Source organism: Quercus suber, unplaced genomic scaffold, assembly GCF_002906115.3.
Source record: "Quercus suber isolate HL8 unplaced genomic scaffold, Cork oak 2.0 scaffold_734, whole genome shotgun sequence".
Classification (NCBI taxonomy): Eukaryota; Viridiplantae; Streptophyta; class Magnoliopsida; order Fagales; family Fagaceae; genus Quercus; species Quercus suber.
In genome coordinates this window covers 36702-53938 of record NW_027070174.1, presented here as the reverse complement: position 1 = coordinate 53938, position 17237 = coordinate 36702, and the positions used below count along the sequence as shown (strand labels likewise).

The 17237-nt window shown below is 33.3% G+C and overlaps 1 protein-coding gene across 1 annotated transcript; it reads right to left on the bottom strand.

The window, feature by feature from the left end:
• Positions 1-207: 207 nt before the first annotated feature.
• Positions 208-927, bottom strand: LOC136064680 (secreted RxLR effector protein 161-like). The gene has a single exon (XM_065766714.1). The coding sequence runs from the start codon at positions 925-927 to the stop codon at positions 208-210; it is 720 nt and encodes a 239-aa protein (XP_065622786.1).
• Between the last annotated feature and the right edge of the window lie 16310 nt (positions 928-17237).

The window sequence follows — 17237 nt, the reverse complement described above, 5'->3', positions numbered from 1 at the left end:
GTGATCAAACTTTTGATATTTTTCAAATTTTTATGGGGTTTTTGAATTTTTGAACACACTCAAAACAAAACGTGAAAAGAAAGATCAACAAAAACAGCTGGTACAAACCAAGACAGGTAAAAGAAAGACTTCTAGAAACTAAACACGTGGAACCATAACAACAAGTATGCAGCAAAGAGTAGTATAGGTTCACACAAGAGATAGAGTTCAGGGAATGATACCGACACCGATGGTCTTACACAAAGATTTAAACTTTGGGCCATCTAGAGGTTTAGTAAATATGTCTGCCTTCTGATTCTCAGTGTTGATTAACTCTAAGTACACAGTCCTTTCCTCCACCAAATCTCGAATGAAATGATACCGAATCTCGATATGTTTTGATTTCGAGTGTTGCACTGGATTCTTTGACAAATTTATGGCACTTGTATTATCACAATATACACACATCGTGTCTTGAGTGATTCCATAATCATGAAGAAGCTTCTTCATCCATAGTAATTGAGCACAGCAACTTGCAGCAGCAATGTATTCAGCTTCGGCTGTTGATAGAGAAACTGAATTATGCTTTTTGCTCATCCATAACACCAAGTTGTTTCCAAGATAATAGCATCCACTGGAAGTACTTTTTCTATCATCAATGCAACCGGCCCAATCAGCATCAGAATATTTGGCTAAGCATTCATTTAAATCTCTTGAGTACCAAATTCCATACTCAAAGGTGCCATTTATGTAGCGGATAATTCTTTTGATTGCGGTTAAATGTGACTCTTTGGAAGCTGCCTGAAATCGAGCACATATGCCTACACTGAAGGCAATGTCTGGTCTGCTAGCAGTGAGATATAGGAGACTGCCTATCATGCTTCGATAGAGCGTTGAATCCACTTCTATACTTGCTGCATCCCGACTCAGCTTTGATAAGGAGCTCATTGGAGTGGAAGTGTGTTTCTTAAAGTCTAGACCAAATCTTTTAACAAGATTTTTGGCATATTTCTCTTAAAATATGAATATCCCATCTTTCCGTTGCTTTACTTGAAGCCTTAGGAAATAATTCAGCTCCCCCACCATACTCATTTCAAACTCCCTTTTCATCTCTTTGGAGAATTCATGAGCCAAATGATCAATTATGGATCCAAAAACAATATCATCCATATATACTTAAGCAACTAGGAGAGACTTCTCATCTCTCTTTACAAACAATGTTCGATCAGCTTGGCCTATTTTGAATCCACGATCCAACAAGTATGTTGTGAGACGATCATACCATGCTCTTGGTGCCTGCTTCAAACCATACAGTGCTTTCTTCAATCTTAGCACATGATCCGGAAAGTGAGGATCTTGAAATCCCTTTGGTTGCTCAACGAATACTTCTTCATTTAGAAAACCATTCAGAAATGCACTTTTCACATCCATTTGGTACAATTTGAAATCCATAATGCCTGCTATGGATAGTAGAATTCGAATCGACTCTAATCTTGCGATTGGTGCAAACAAATCATCTAAATCTATGCCTTCCACTTGAGTATATCCTTGAGCTACCAACCTAGACTTGTTTCGAACTACCTCACCGTCTTCATCAGTTTTGTTCTTGAAGATCCACTTGGTGCCGATGACATGGGTATCTTTGGGTCTTGGAACCAACTCCCATACATCATTTCTGACAAACTGATGTAACTCTTGATGCATAGACTCTATCCAATTTTCGTCTTCAAGAGCTTCCTCTACTTTCTTGGGTTCGAATTGAGCAAGATAACAATTGTACGTCCCATGATTCGCACTGTATTTTGGTCCTTTTCTCAACTGAAGTCCCTCATTTACGTCACCAATGATATTACTTGATGGATGATTGAGAATTACCCTTGATGACGGTCTCTTGGAGGTAGAAGGTTCTTCATCTCGAGAGATCAGAGGTTGAACTTCCGACGATGTGAGAGGGCTAGAAGGCCCTTGTGTTGGTCTAGTCTCCCTTCTTGGTATAGGGGGTGTGGACTCTCTTTCTGGTGATTCTTTCTCAATCTCATCATCTTGTGATATGTTGTCCTCAACCTCCCCCTTCTTCAGGTTCGATCCTTCACCATCATCTCTTTCCTTTTCAGATATGGTATCATCAATGACCACATTTGTTGACTCTATTACCGTCTTAGTGCGCTTATTGAACACTCTATACGCTCGGCTATTTAATGAATAGCCTAGAAATATCCCTTCATCACTTTTAGCATCAAATTTTTCGGGATTCTCTCTGTCATTGAGAATATAAAATTTGCTCCCAAATATTCAGAAATATTTTACCTTCGGCTTCTTCTCTCTCCAAATTTTGTATGATGTCTTCTTCGTCCTTGCTTGGAAGTAAATCCTATTCCCAATGTGACATGAAGTGTTCACAGCTTCAGCCCAAAACTTCTGTGGAAAGTTTTTGTTGAGTAACATTACTCGAGCCATTTCTTGAATCACCCGGTTCTTCCTTTCGACTACTCCATTTTGTTGTGGAGTCTTTGGGGTTGAGAATTCCTTCTTGATACCGTGTTCATTGCAAAATGCTTCAAACTTCGCATTTTCAAACTCTTTCCCATGATCATTCCTGATTTTGATGATAGGTACTCCCTTTTCATTCATCAGTTTCTTGCACAATTTTTCCATCTTGTCATATGCTTCCGATTTCTCTCTAAGGAAGTCCACCCAAGAATATCTTGAGAAATCATCAACTATCACCATAATATACCGCTTTCCACCCATGCTCTCTGTTATTGTAGGACCCATTAAATCCACATGCAGTAATTCTAACGGACGAGAAGTTGCAACCACATTCACTTTAGGATGGCTTGACTTTGTTTGTTTTCCCAATTGACATGGACCACAAACATTCTTCTCAATCTTTCCAAACCTGGGTAGACCAACCACAGCCTCAAGCTTCGAGACTTTTGCCACTTGCTTGTAATTTGCATGTCCAAGCCGTTGATGCCACAACTCCAAGAGGTTTACCCGAGCACTTCGACATGCTATGCTGGGTTTGGGAATAACTCCATAACAATTATCGGTGGTCCTTAGTCCCTTCAAAACTTGAACACCTTCTTCATTCAAGATTAGACACCCTTTCTTTGAAAATTGGACTAAGAAATCTTCATCACAAATCTGAGTAATACTTAACAAGTTCACTTTTAATCCCTTAATATACAACACATCAGTTAATAGAGGCAGACCCGTAATATCCACCGTTCCCTTTCCAAGAACTTGTGAGTGACTACCATCTCCAAATGTCACAAATCCATCTTCCTTTTCTTTAAGAGTTTTGAACAAAGATTTTTCTCTAGTCATATGCCTTGAACACCCGCTGTCAAAATACCACAAACATGAGTTAAACACTTTCAATGCGGTATGAACAAAAAGACATGCATGAGAGAGACATTCTTGACCATTAAAGCAAGAATCATTTTGCCTTACTTCATTCAAGGATGAGTGAAGTTTCCTTTTTAAACGACCAAGTTTATCACATAACAGTCTATTTCTTCTCTCATATTCATAAACTAAGGACTTTGACTCACATAGGCTGTTATGTATATCATGGTTCCTATAAACTAAGGATTTCAACATGTGACTAAAAATTCTAGCATGTTTCTTTGATTTAAATAACTCTAAGAGCGCATTACTAGAGCAGTCTTCAAATATGCTCATTGAGTCATTTTCACAAACACTTTTCAGATACTCCATAGTGATCATAACAAGAACACTTTTCAAAAACACACCAAGGGGTCTAGGATCACACTTAGGTATTAACACCACAGCAAGTGTACCTGCTCTGATACCAATTAAAAGCTCGAAAATGTGTTGAAAACACAAGAGCAATTTAGACCCCCCCAAATTAATGTTACGGCTCGATAGTTTTTACATTAACTTAATACAAAGTACGGAATAGTGTAAAAACGAGCGGATAAGCAAATAAACTACTCTAATCCATAAACTAAACAACACAGCAGTATAATGGAATATAAAAGAGTAGGGAAGAGAGATGCAAACACAGAAAAGTGTTTTCGAATAGGAAACCGAAGAACTCGGCGAAAAACCTCTCCGCCACCCTCCAAGCGAAAATCGATCCACTAGACAATTAGTTGGGATACATGGGTTAGCAAGAGACCCTCCAAGCCTAATCTACCCAATGCACCTAAGCCCTCCAAACTCCTACTCCAACAAGGCTTCTCGGAACCGTGTCTTGTCTAACTCTTCGGATCCCACAACAAGCTCCATGTTGCATCTGCCATTCCAGGCTTCTTTCAATGCTTCCCAGCAGCACCAAAACGTCACTCAACACACTCAAAGGGTGAGGTAAGTGTTTAGGCTATCAACCTCTCAATGGCATGGAAATGGAGAGGGAAGAGTTGAGGAAATACCACAAAGCAAGTGTATAGAGAAAGGTGGGGATGACAATCTCTAATTCCCAATGTGTTTGGCTAGGGTTTTCTCTCTAAAGCATTTCTCAACATTTGTGGGTAATGAGGGTTTATATAGGATAGGTGTAAAATGTGTGAGTCAGTCAGTACAGGCTAGCAGAACAGCTTGTCTCGCGGGTGTCTCGCAGGAAGGCCTTACCCGCGAGATACTCGTGAAAGACAACTGTCTCCACTTGGCCTGACTCTTCGCATTCTAGCACGTGCAGGGAACATGCTTCACTTCGCAGGAAGCTAGGTTGCGACATACCCGCGAGAATCCTTTAGCCTCCAAATGCTTGAGTCTTCACACACTCTCTATCACACAACCCTTACAACAATTCCCATAACACATACAGGGTATGAACAATTGAAAGTAATTACAATCAAATTTAGCACGGAATAAAAGCCAACAAAATACATAGTTGTAAATAACAACTTTACATTCTTTATTCTCAAAGCTTTAAAAAAAAGTATGGAATTGATTGCTAGAGAGTAGAGACAACATCACAACGTAATGGATAAGGGGCAATTTTGGAAAAGCAACGGGCCTTGGCCCCCCTGGCCCCCCACCTCCCTCTGCCAATGTTGTCACTTTGAATTTGTGGTAAAAACGGTGTTCATGTAACTTTGAGAAATACTTAATCCAATTTATGTATTAATTAACCCCAAATTTTAAATAATGAGTTAATAAATTTTTAGCCTAACCTACCAATAAATTCCAAATACAAGTGATTAGCCAATTGAATTAAGCATGGATGATAAACATTGCATGGATAGGCATATTAAAGCATGTAAATAGGCAACCACAGAAAACCAAACACAAAATAATACATTGATGTGTTGTCGAAGAGAAAAACCTACAAAATTGGCAGAAAAACCTTTTGTGGCTCATACCACTGAAACCGATTCACTAAGTAGATAATTGCAACACAAAAGCCTCCAATTAGTAATGCAACAAACTTATACCCAAGCTTTTTCTCTATTTTTTAGCTTGTAGATTCATAGTTTTGCTCCAATTGCATCTTCAATCCACCATAAATTGAATTTGGGTTGCTCTAATAATTCCCCAATCACCAATTAACTCTTATAACTCTGAACATAGTGTAGAAAGTGATGGTATAAATCTCCTCTCATGGTATGTGGCTATATAGAAGGTAGAAAGAACATGAGTTTTTGATCTACGATTTATTTTAGCTTTCTAACACTTAACTTGGGAGTTTATCGGTGGAAAAAATTTGAGGAAAATGAGGCTTATATAGGGGGGCAAAGGGTGGGAATGGTAGAGAAAATTTGAACTGATTTCTCTTACGTTCTAATGTTTTTGCTCGACCCAAGGTCTTCTGAGAGCCAAGCTAATCATCTGGGTGACTGCTTTCAAAAATCAAATTTGCTTGATAAATTCGTTGGACATTGGAATTTCACTTGGGGCAAAACTCTTCAACTTGCAATTCAACCAACTTCCACCCAATATAGAATAAGCTCCCACACAAATTTACAACACACTGTTCAATTAATAAGAATAAAAATACATCATTTTTTCATGGAATTTGCTAACAATCTAAAGATCCTAACAAGCATTACTCGGCACAGTTAACGTATGCACACAATTATATATTGAAATATAAGATAAGTCGTATTTTGGGTTTCCAAAATATGGGGTGTGTTTGATTTTAGTCTCTTAGCTTTAAAATGCTCAATTTGACATATCAAATTTTAAAATGTAACAATGGATTAAGATAGACAAGGAGTTACACCTTTTTCGGGCCAAAATCATAAAGACCAATGCTATTTACCGTAAAATGTAAGGAGCATATTGTTACAAACATAAAGTACTCCAAGGTCAGGAAGTCAGGAAGATACGACATGCATAAACATTTGAAGATCTTTATGCTCAGCCCTGAACCAAATGAACTGTATAACAAAATAAAGGAAGCGTTTCATTAGTTTGACTTCCTAGGGTACCCAGAATTGCAACTAGGCTTAGGAAGAAATCTAGGATGGACACCCCTCTATTCAAGCCAACCCTTGGCTTAAAACTCTTCCTCTCATAAAGTTCAACAGTGCCTGCCTTCATTGTTGCTTGGAAACTAGCTTGGTGCTAATTGCTAAACTCCAAAACCTTTGAAGGGTTTTTGAAGGAGTATGAGTTGAATCTACACTGGAGAGGAGAATGAAGAGGATACGTGTGTATATATATATATACGCACACATGCAAGCCCTTGATATTGCACACTATGCAAAACTTTCAAACGGTGTTGTAGGTTTGATCTACAGTTCTAGCTGGCGGAAAGAAGAAGTCCCACTATCATGAGTTTGATTGCGCAATTAACACCACCAAAATACTTTCAGGGGAGACTTTTGCTTAACAATATGTCTAAGGATAATATTCAGCCAAAAAATACTAGTCTTGACTCTTGAGGATACAAAATTTTAGAAAATGTTAAAAGCTGCTGTCAAATTTATTATAAAAGATTTAAAAACTAACGTGACACATTGAGTGATATAAGTAACACATTAATAACATAATAAATAATTTTCTTGATTATATTTTGTTGTGTTTTAAAAGTTAAAAAATTAATTTATAAGATTTATATGGCTAAATTTGTAGTAACTATAGTATCATTTCAAAAAAAATTCAATTTTTAAATTGTCAAGATGATTAATTATGATTAGTGTCAGGATGGAGTTAGAACTTGGAGTTAGGGGGGTAGAATTTTCCTCAATAGGGATGTCAAGATTTTCCTCAACTGGTTCATCAAGATTTTTCTCAATTGGGACGTCAAGATTTTCCTCAACATTAGTGGTTGGCAATGTTGAACCACTAGTATTAGCTTCTAAATTATTTGAAACTTTTCTTTTGAAAAAATTAAATATAGAAGTTGATTTTTTTATAATCTACAAATAAAATATAATTTAAAATTATCATGTTATTATATGGTCAATAATCTATAATCATCACAAACAATAAACAAGTACTATACACATTATAAAAAAAAAAAGCACTATGCACAGAGGTGCTCAACAATTACCCAATAAATTTTAAAGATGCAAAAAACTCTCTTTAATTATTTACCCAAAAAAGCATCTTTTTAAATTTTTTTTAAAGACACCAAATCACTAACAGACAAAACTACATAAAAAGCATATATAACATCACATGGGCTGCAATAGTTGTTGATGTGTTGCTGGTGTTGTACTGTTCCGTGTTGTGTTTGTTTATGCTTTTTCATTAAACAAAGAGAGAACCGTTGGCTAGACAGCTTTATATATATATATATATATATATACATATATATGTATATATTGTCATTGATTAAAGAGAGAAAGATGGGTCTAGACCATAGGGGTTTGTTTGGTTAGAAGAGCAAAAAAGTAAGAGGATGAAAAAGTGGGACGTTAAAAAATATTTTAATTTATTTCCTTTTTATTTAGTTGGGACTTGAGAGTAGAAAAGTAGAGAGATGAAAAAATTGAGTTTGTATAAATTTACTCATATATCCTTATTAAAAAAATGATAGCCAATTAAAAAAAAAAGTTAAAAAAAAAAAAAAAAAAAAAAGGAAAAAAAAGGAAGAGGCAACATGCATAGGAAAACATTAAAAAAAAAAAAAAAAAAAGGAATGGAACAAATTGCCCATGTGCAAGTGCACATGGGCTTTTTTGTCTATTAAGTAGCCCATTTTCTTTTTTTAGTTTTCTCCCCATTTTGGGGAGAAAACTTTTTGGTGAGTTTAGAGAAAAAACACTCGGGTCCTACTATTTATTTTCCTTCCTCTTCACCTAACCAAACACACTCCAAAAAAATTTTCTTTTCTATTTTCTCTCCAAAGTTTTCCATCCACCATATTTCACCTTCAAACAAACACTCTAGAAGTTTACCTCTCTGGTTCTCTCTTTCACTCTTTCTCTTTAGTCTCTTCTAGAGAAAACTACCGTCCCTACTTCTATGTCTCTCATCTCTGCCTCTCCTTAAATTTTCTTCACAATTTAATCAAACAAGCATTAGAGATTCAGATATGAGAGGGAGGGATACAATATTCTCATCCAAAAAAATAAAAGAGATTGGATATAAATTACCAGGCTTGGGCTAATAGGGGTGGAGCGGTGCTGCAGTGGACTGGTGGTGGCCGGAGGAGTTAGGCATGGTGTGCTAGTCTACCTCTACTTTTGCTACCTGTCACTGCCCAACTCCTTAGTCTGAGGTCTTTTGTGTTCTGCCTTAAGTTAGGTTTTATTTTTATTTATTATTATTTTTTTAGTAGCTTAGAAATTCCATTCTTTTTCCCTTTTATTATATGCGTGCCTTGTTGTTGGGTGTTTTCCTACTCTTAGACTAGTTAGATCTCTAGTTAGAATTGGCTTTTATTTATTTATTTTTTGCTTGTGTTTGTTTTGGAGTGTTTTTTGGGCTTAATTTTTGCTACTGAGCTAATATTTTTTTTTTATAACTTTTAAAAAATATCAATAATATTGTTGAGGGGTAAAGTGCAAATTTATTGAAACAAATTGCAAAAAATGAAATATTATATATATACTAATTTTTTTTTAAAAAAAAAATCTAGGGGAGGCACTGTCCCCCACGTCCAACAATAGCTCCATCCTTGATTAGTGTATAATAAAAAGTAATATTAGTAGTTGTGGACTAATGTGAAAATAATGTTATTCTAATTAATTACAGCTTAGCAAGTTTTGAGAAAATGGTATTCTTAGCATTGATCTATGCTTAATCAAGCCAGGTGTCGTGTACGTGAGGTTGACATAGCTGCATACAACATAACCATCCTAATCAAAGCTAATTTTGGGGTTATTTTAGGCTCTACTTGCTCACACTCACTCTATTTGATACATTTTGTTTGTTTAAGCTAAAGCACGAGGCCACCACCTGTTCCAACCCCAACTAAACAAAAGGCCCCAAAATGGCAAATTGACTAAAATACAAAATCAGAAAGATGTTTGAATCCCATGATTAAGCTAAAGTGAAGAGCAAAAACCTTCCTTCTACACCAGGCCAGGCGCACACACACATACAAATGGATTGTTTAACCATACCATAAAAAGATTTTTTGTTTTTGTTTTTTGGTATTAACTTATTTGAGTCCAGCCAACGGGGGCTTGCCTAAGTGGGTAAAGTTCGTTCGCTTCGTGCACCATACCTAGGTTCGAATCCTACTACCCGCAAGAGTCCGTTGGTGGGCATCCTTAGTGGGGTAACTCCCTGCACAGTGATACAGAAGGGCCCCTGAGATCGGGCTATCCCAACCGAGACCACTGGCGCCCTGCCCGGGGGTGTAATATAACCATAAAGGCCCCCATTTTTTATTCTAAAAAAAAAAGAAAGGTTATTTGAGTCCAAGTGGTCATCAATTGAAGTCTAGTTTGGAGTTCGGCACTTTTTTATTTTTTATTTTAAAAATGTTGGTGGTTTGAAATAGTAGCATTAGCGATATAATATTTTGAGTAATGTTACAGTTACAAATTATTTTACAATATTTTTACAAACTGTTAATGTTATTGATTTTCATCTAGGCCCATTATTAACATGACTTTTCATATACCAATAATCATTCACCATATTAGCAATATGTAAAATTTATTGTAAAAAAAATTATATCTCTAGCATTACTCTAATATTTTTTATAACTATTGGTATAAAGAGCTATAATTAGGATAATATTACTTTTACATTTTCTCATCATTAACAATTTTTTTAACGCATCGATTGTAACAAAGTATGTCATCAAGTGTTAGTTTTTTAAAAGAAGTTTGTGAAAATTATTTTGTTGATAGACTTACTGGGTTTGAAATTAACTTAGAGATAAAAAGGCCAACAGGTGGCCAGGGCCGACTAAAAAGGTAATTCAATTGATGCAATCGTTCAAGACCCTCAAATAAAAGAATGCTCCCACTTGTAAAAAAAATTATTTATATAATATATTTATCTATATATATATATATATTAATTAATAAATTTTTAAGTACTTTTATTGGTCAATAAAATATATTAAAACGATCCCATTAATTATTTATATAATATATTTATCTATATATATATATATATTAATTAATAAATTTTTAAGTACTTTTATTGGTCAATAAAATATATTAAAACGATCCCATTGTATCTTAAAATGCAAAAAATTAAAAAGAAAAAAACAAATGTCCAGCGGTTAAACTATGTGCAACTGTGCTGTTGCACGGCACTGGACAGTAGTGCACTGTAGTCTGTACACTGCAGTGCAACTGTGCAGGCCTGCTGGGGGTGTAATATAACCATAAAGCCCCTCATTTTTTATTCTTAAAAAAAAAAAAAAAAGTTATTTGAGTCCAGGTGGTCATCAACTGAAGTCTGGTTTGGAGTTCGGTACTTTTTTATTTTTTATTTTTAAAATGTTGGTGGTTTGAAATAGTAGCATTAGCGACATAATATTTTGAGTAATGTTACAGTTACAAATTATTTTACAATATTTTTACAAACTGTTAATGTTATTGATTTTCATCTAGGCCCATTATTAACATGACTTTTCATATACCAATAATCATTCACCATATTAACAATATGTAAAATTTATTGTAAAAAAAATTATTATCTAGCATTACTCTAATATTTTTTATAACTATAGGTATAAAGAGCTATAATTAGGATAATATTACTTTTGCATTTTCTCATCATTAACAATTTTTTTAATGCATCGATTGTAACAAAGTATGTCATCAGGTGTTATTTTTTAAAAGAAGTTTGTGAAAATTATTTTGTTGATAGACTTACTGGGTTTGAAATCAACTTAGAGAGAAGAAGGCGAACAGGTGGCCATGGCTGACTAAAAAGGCAATTCAATTGATGCGATTGTTTAAGACCTTCAAATAAAAGAATGCTCTCACTTGTAAAAAAAAATTATATATATAATATATTTATCTATATATATTAATTAATAAATTTTTAAGTACTTTTATTGGTCAATAAAATATATTAAAAAGATCCCATTGTATCTTAAAATGCAAAAAATTAAAAAGAAAAAAACAAATGTCCAGCGGTTAAACTATGCTACACGACACTGGACAGTTGTGCACTGTACAGCAACACAGCCTGCATAGTTGCACTGCAGTCTGTACACTGCACAAGCTGCATGCACAACCCACAGTCATCGGAGATAGGACAACATGTTTTTTTGAATTTATCAATTATTATAAATGAACATATCAATTAATAATTTGATATGTATCATGTCAACTTATTTATATTATAATGACACTAATTTATTGAACTATGTAATAAATTAATTTTTATTTAGGTAGATTTACACTCTAAAGTGGTCACAGCTTTAGAATAATTGCAGTAATCAAGTTCTATTATTCTATACTTTAAATTTTATTTTTAGTAAAATTATTATTTTTAATTATAAATTGTGTTTTGATAGTTAAATTCAATATATATTATTTGATTAAAATTTAAATATAAAAAATATTCCACTTAAAATTTTCGTCTAAAGACGCCAAAGTTGTTAAGCCAACCCGGCTGTTTACATCACTAAAGTCTTACAACACTCGCCCAAATCATGGCCTTGTTATAGGTAACAAGGGATGCATCTGGGCTGGCCTTAATTTAACACTGATGATTGTGGACAGTTGGTAATGAGGCTCCCAGTCTCATCCATTCAGAATTATAGAACTGCTATTGAATGAGCTAGATGGAACTCAAAAATAAGTCTCAAAATCGATCTAATCTCGTTTCAAAGTAGCTATAAAGGTGGTTGATTTTGTTATAGCGTTGGTTTTAGATACATGAAACTAAAATGATAATGATAGCCCACTTGAGTATTCACACATGCAGAGAACCATGGAAAGCTATAGAGTTTGATCTTTCTTTGTTATTATAACATCTCATGCACAGGGTGCAATTTCAAAACTAGTACAAGATAACACACTGCAGATAATTTTACAAAACAATAATTCAAAAGATGCAATAGAAAAAAATTAAATTAAATGCAAAAGNAATAATAGATAGAATAGAAGAAGATGGAAGCAACATTTTGCATTTAGCTGCAGGATTGGCACCTCAAGAGAAGCTTAATGCTATATCAGGAGCAGCTCTTCAAATGCAACGAGAAATATCATGGTTCAAGGTACTTATTATATTCTTAGATTAGAATGTGTTGAACCATTTCATAGAATGTTCACTCTTGTTTCCACATGATTTAATTTCTACCTAAAATTTTTAGAGTTTTGGACTAACAAGTCTCTCGTGTGATATTTCCTATGATTTGTAATGGAAGGAGGTGGAAAAGGTTGTAGCCCTACATTCAAAGAAATGAAAAATAACAAGGGGGATACACCGTATGTTTTATTTGCGAAGAACCACGAGGAGTTAAGGAAGGAGGGCGAGAAGTGGATGAGGAACACAGCTGAGTATTCTATGGTGGTTGCAATACTAATTGGGTTGATAATGTTTCCTCGAGGAAAGCTGATGGATTAAAGGATAGTCCTAATCTTGTTCGGGTCTTTTCAGTTTCAAGTGCAATAGCATTATTTTGCTCTTCAACATCCCTAGTAATGTTCTTATCCATCCTTACCTCTCGTTATTCATACAACGACTTTCTTGTATGGTTACCAGTTAGGTTGATGATTGGAGTGGCTTCACTTTTCATCTCAATTGCCGCCATGATGGTTGCATTTTCTGCATCCTATTGGTCAGATAATCATAATCATCAGGAATTGCCATTGATCTTGGTTGTCATTGGTTTATTTGCTTGTGTGCCAATCATTTGCGTGTTGCTGAAGTATCGCCTATTTGTTGATATAGTCCGATCTACCTTCTTTCGGTTTCGGAAACATCGACGTCTACTTTAGCAAAGGCCAATGAAGTGCTACTTGTCAATCCTTCTGTTGCTTTCCTTTCTACATATGTGAAATGACTATGAATAATTTGTATTTAGATCTCCAATTGAGCCTATCTCATTAAGTATATTGAAGATGCTTTCATGGCGCTTCTCAACAGCAATATGAAATATGCTTTTACTGTTTCTTGTTTTCCATAATAAATCAAAGTCAAAACGAATAAGTTTAACCAAGAACTCAGTGTTGCCAACTTCTACTGCATCAAACAGAACATGTGAAATCACTGAGATTTCGTTCAAATTCTCAACGTCATCTCTGTAAGCCTGAAGACATTTTTCAAACAGTTCATTGACTTGAGATTGCTTCGAGTTTTCCTGTTTTAACTTCAACCCTGCAATTGACAGTGAAAAAAGAAAGTAGCCATACCTCAGTGAGAAATAAATAATTAAAAGAATCGAACAGATCTAGAAAATAAGAGCGAAAGTGCTACTAGTGTTAGGTCCCATTCTAATCTTGTATGAATTAAGAATATTGTATCAACTAAGAAATTTAATCAATCTATAAAAATATTATCAGTAAATTCACCAAGCCAAGATATCAATCACACAAAAATACATTAATTTACTTGAAAATTTATTTTTTCTTAAAGTAAAAACTACTAGAAAAATTCCGAATAAATCCACTATTATAAAATCAACATCTTCATAAGTTTTATGCCTATTTTAAGATCTACACAAAATACAATAATATCTTCTCTCTAGACAATTATACAACTTGAGAAAACAAACAAAAATAAAAAAGCAAAGTGGCATAAAGCAACGAGATGTGACTCAAGTCATTTGGGGCTAGCACGGAGAGAACGAAAAAGGAAATTAAAAGATAAAAGAAGAAGAAGCAACAGCGGTAGGGACCCCGTTGAACTCACCTTTCACTGCACATGTATGAACTATTTCTTGAAATAATTATTGTATCACACTTAAGTTTGCTTTTATATACATTCCTTTTCCGTAAAATATTTATTTCATGCCCAAACAGAAGTCTTTCATTTCCAGTTTGGTTGTTAAAATCTACTTTTTGAAGATTTACTTTCTAAGAAAACCGCCACTGTTATCAATTTTGACATCTTTCTTAGGCTGTTAATCAGAAATCATCACTTACGTGTTCAATATCTTCATATTCTCTCTATGTTTTGAGTTTAATTTTTTTAAAAGAAAATAATTAAACTGCATACTTTAAAGAGATTTCTTTGAAAAATAAAATGGTATACAAATTACAAAAGAAGAATTAGGCTGAACTTACCTTTGAATTTGATTGATTAACTATTCTGGCAGGAAACCCAAAGGCGATTGATCCTGGAACTCTACAGCTTTTTTTATTTTTATTTTTTCATGAAATGAAGGGGGAAAATAGAGTTTTTAATAGAGAAAATGACAGTTGAAAACCAAATAATATAAGGATTTGACTTACCTCAAGTATTTTTTTAACTGAAGGCGCCCTTTGTTTTAAATACACAACAGCAAGTGCTGGTGAGTTTTAATCTCCATATTTAATTTATTTAGTTAGTGGATAATGTAGCAGTTTCTCATTAAAATAAAATGAGATTTCAGTTTAAAAAAGTAATGGAAGTAAGCCAAACCCATAATATAAATAGGTTAAGCAGTGTTGCATGTAGTTGTTTTAAATGTTGCAATTGCGTATGAATACTTATGTTTTTGTTTTAAACGTTGCAATTACGTACAAATACTTATGATTTTTTTTTTTTTTGAGATAGAATTAACTCTAGCTTATTATAAGTGTGTGCGTGTGAAACTCTCTCATAGAGATTTGAATCTCGGTCATTTCCTCTACACTGCACAAGAACTTATACTTGGAGGGAGTAACAATCATGCCAAGGGTGCATGGTAGTAACATACAAATACATATTTTAGTTGGGCCTAAACGGGTACATTTGATATCCCAAGTGGCATAATAGGAATGAATTGTGGATTAGATTTTTGCAATATATATTTAAGTAAAGCTTAAAGTAAATCCAATTAGATTTTTATTGGATTCTCAATGTTGCACCACGTGTCGCATTTAATTTTTAATTTTATATCAAGTGAATTAGTGAATTATTAAGTGTAAAAATTGAAGATTTTAAATCTAATTAGATTCTAAATTAAATTTCAATTAGAGTCCAATTTTTTGCCACGTGTCTATCTATTTTTTTTTTTTATGGCTAGTGAATTATTGAGTGCAAAAACTGAAAAGTCTAAATCAAATTAAATTCTAAATCATATATATAATGAGAAACCATAACATATTTTAGAAATTTATATTTTAAAAAAGTGTAAGCTAATACTATTATAATTTGAATCTCTTTTCCAAAAAAATATATAATTTAAACTGTATAATTGTGATTGATTTTAATTTTACCCATGCATATGTACAAGACTATACACTAATTATATATAGTATATAATTAATTAATCAATTTTGGTAATTAGTTAATTTAACTAGAGTCATATGTCTAAGAATTTCAGTCAAAATAACTCACATGATAAAAAAATTTTAAAAATAAAATAAAATAAACTAAACTAAAAAAAGAAAAAGAAAAAAAACCTCACATGGTCGAATTTCACTAACAAATGCGGAAGGATCGCGAGCTAACACATGCAATGCAGTCTCTCCATCTGAGTTTCCAGCGGCAGCTAAATTAGAGTTGTCCTCCAGCATTTGCAATGCTACTCCTGCATTATTTTACACCAAAACCAAAAATTCCAAGTAAAAATATTCATTGACGAAATTATTTTTCTTCTCCGTGTGTTGTAGAATTTAGTTATGTTTTATTGATAAAATAAATAATAATAAAAATATTGAGAAGGAACATGTTGAATATTTCTTTCATGAAAGATATACTAGGAAGAATGACATAAGCATATGACAAAAGACAGAACAGTTTCTTTTGACAATTTTTTTCTCCTCATGCACTAGATTTCACATAACTGGCGTTGGCCGGACATTGGAACTTTTGTTTAGAGATTAGACAGCAGGGCAACTAAGACAATGGCCTAAGGATACAAATAAAAGAACGCCCTCACTTTTAGCTAATATTATATAATATATTTATCTATATATTTTAAATAAATAAAAAATTCTAACTCATTTTATTGATCAATAGAATATATTAAAAATGTCCTACTATATCCCAAAACATAAAAGATAAAAGGAAAAAATAAAATAGTCAAAATATGACTAACAAAATTAAATCTAAATTAATAGGAGACAAATATGCTAACTTATAACTATCCAGATATGAAAAGCTTTAACCAAAAAAAAAGTTAAAAAACAAATTGAATTTCAAAAAGGAATCTCAAAAAAAAAAATTATTTAATTAATATTTAAATATATATTTAAAAAAAAAAAAAGGGCCTCACTTAAACTTTTCGCATTAAGCCTCCAAAGTTCTTAAGCCAGCTTGTTAGAGAGGCATAATTTATCTCCATCATATAAAATTCTATTATGAAGAATCTCATTCACAATACAACAATTTATTTGATATTGTAGTTTCAAAAAAGAAAAGAAAAAAGGATGGCATAGTAAAGTTCAATGAAACTAAAAATTTAAATATTGAGGTGAAGATGACCGATCAGTATATAAATCAGTACCAAAATCTCCAGTCCATCAATACTTTGATACCACATTTAGAAAATGAGTGAAATTGTTAACTTTTCCTCATTTAGAAATTAAATGAACGGTTTAGATTGTGTTAACTTAACAATACCATTTTCAATGTTTAAACCTGATTAATGTTTTAAACTTCAAATTCTGGAATGAAAAAAAATCAAACCATCATTGTGTAACTTTTCCTCATTTAGAAATTAAATGAACGGTTTAGATTGTGTTAACTTAACAATACCATTTTCAATGTTTAAACCATGATTAATGTTTTAAACTTCAAATTCTAGAATGAAAAAAAATCAAACCATCCCCACCCCCCCCCCCCCA

Bases quoted from the DNA above. Each gene is read 5' to 3' on its own strand.
- LOC136064680 (XM_065766714.1), bottom strand. From the start codon at position 927: ATGAGCTCCTTATCAAAGCTGAGTCGGGATGCAGCAAGTATAGAAGTG.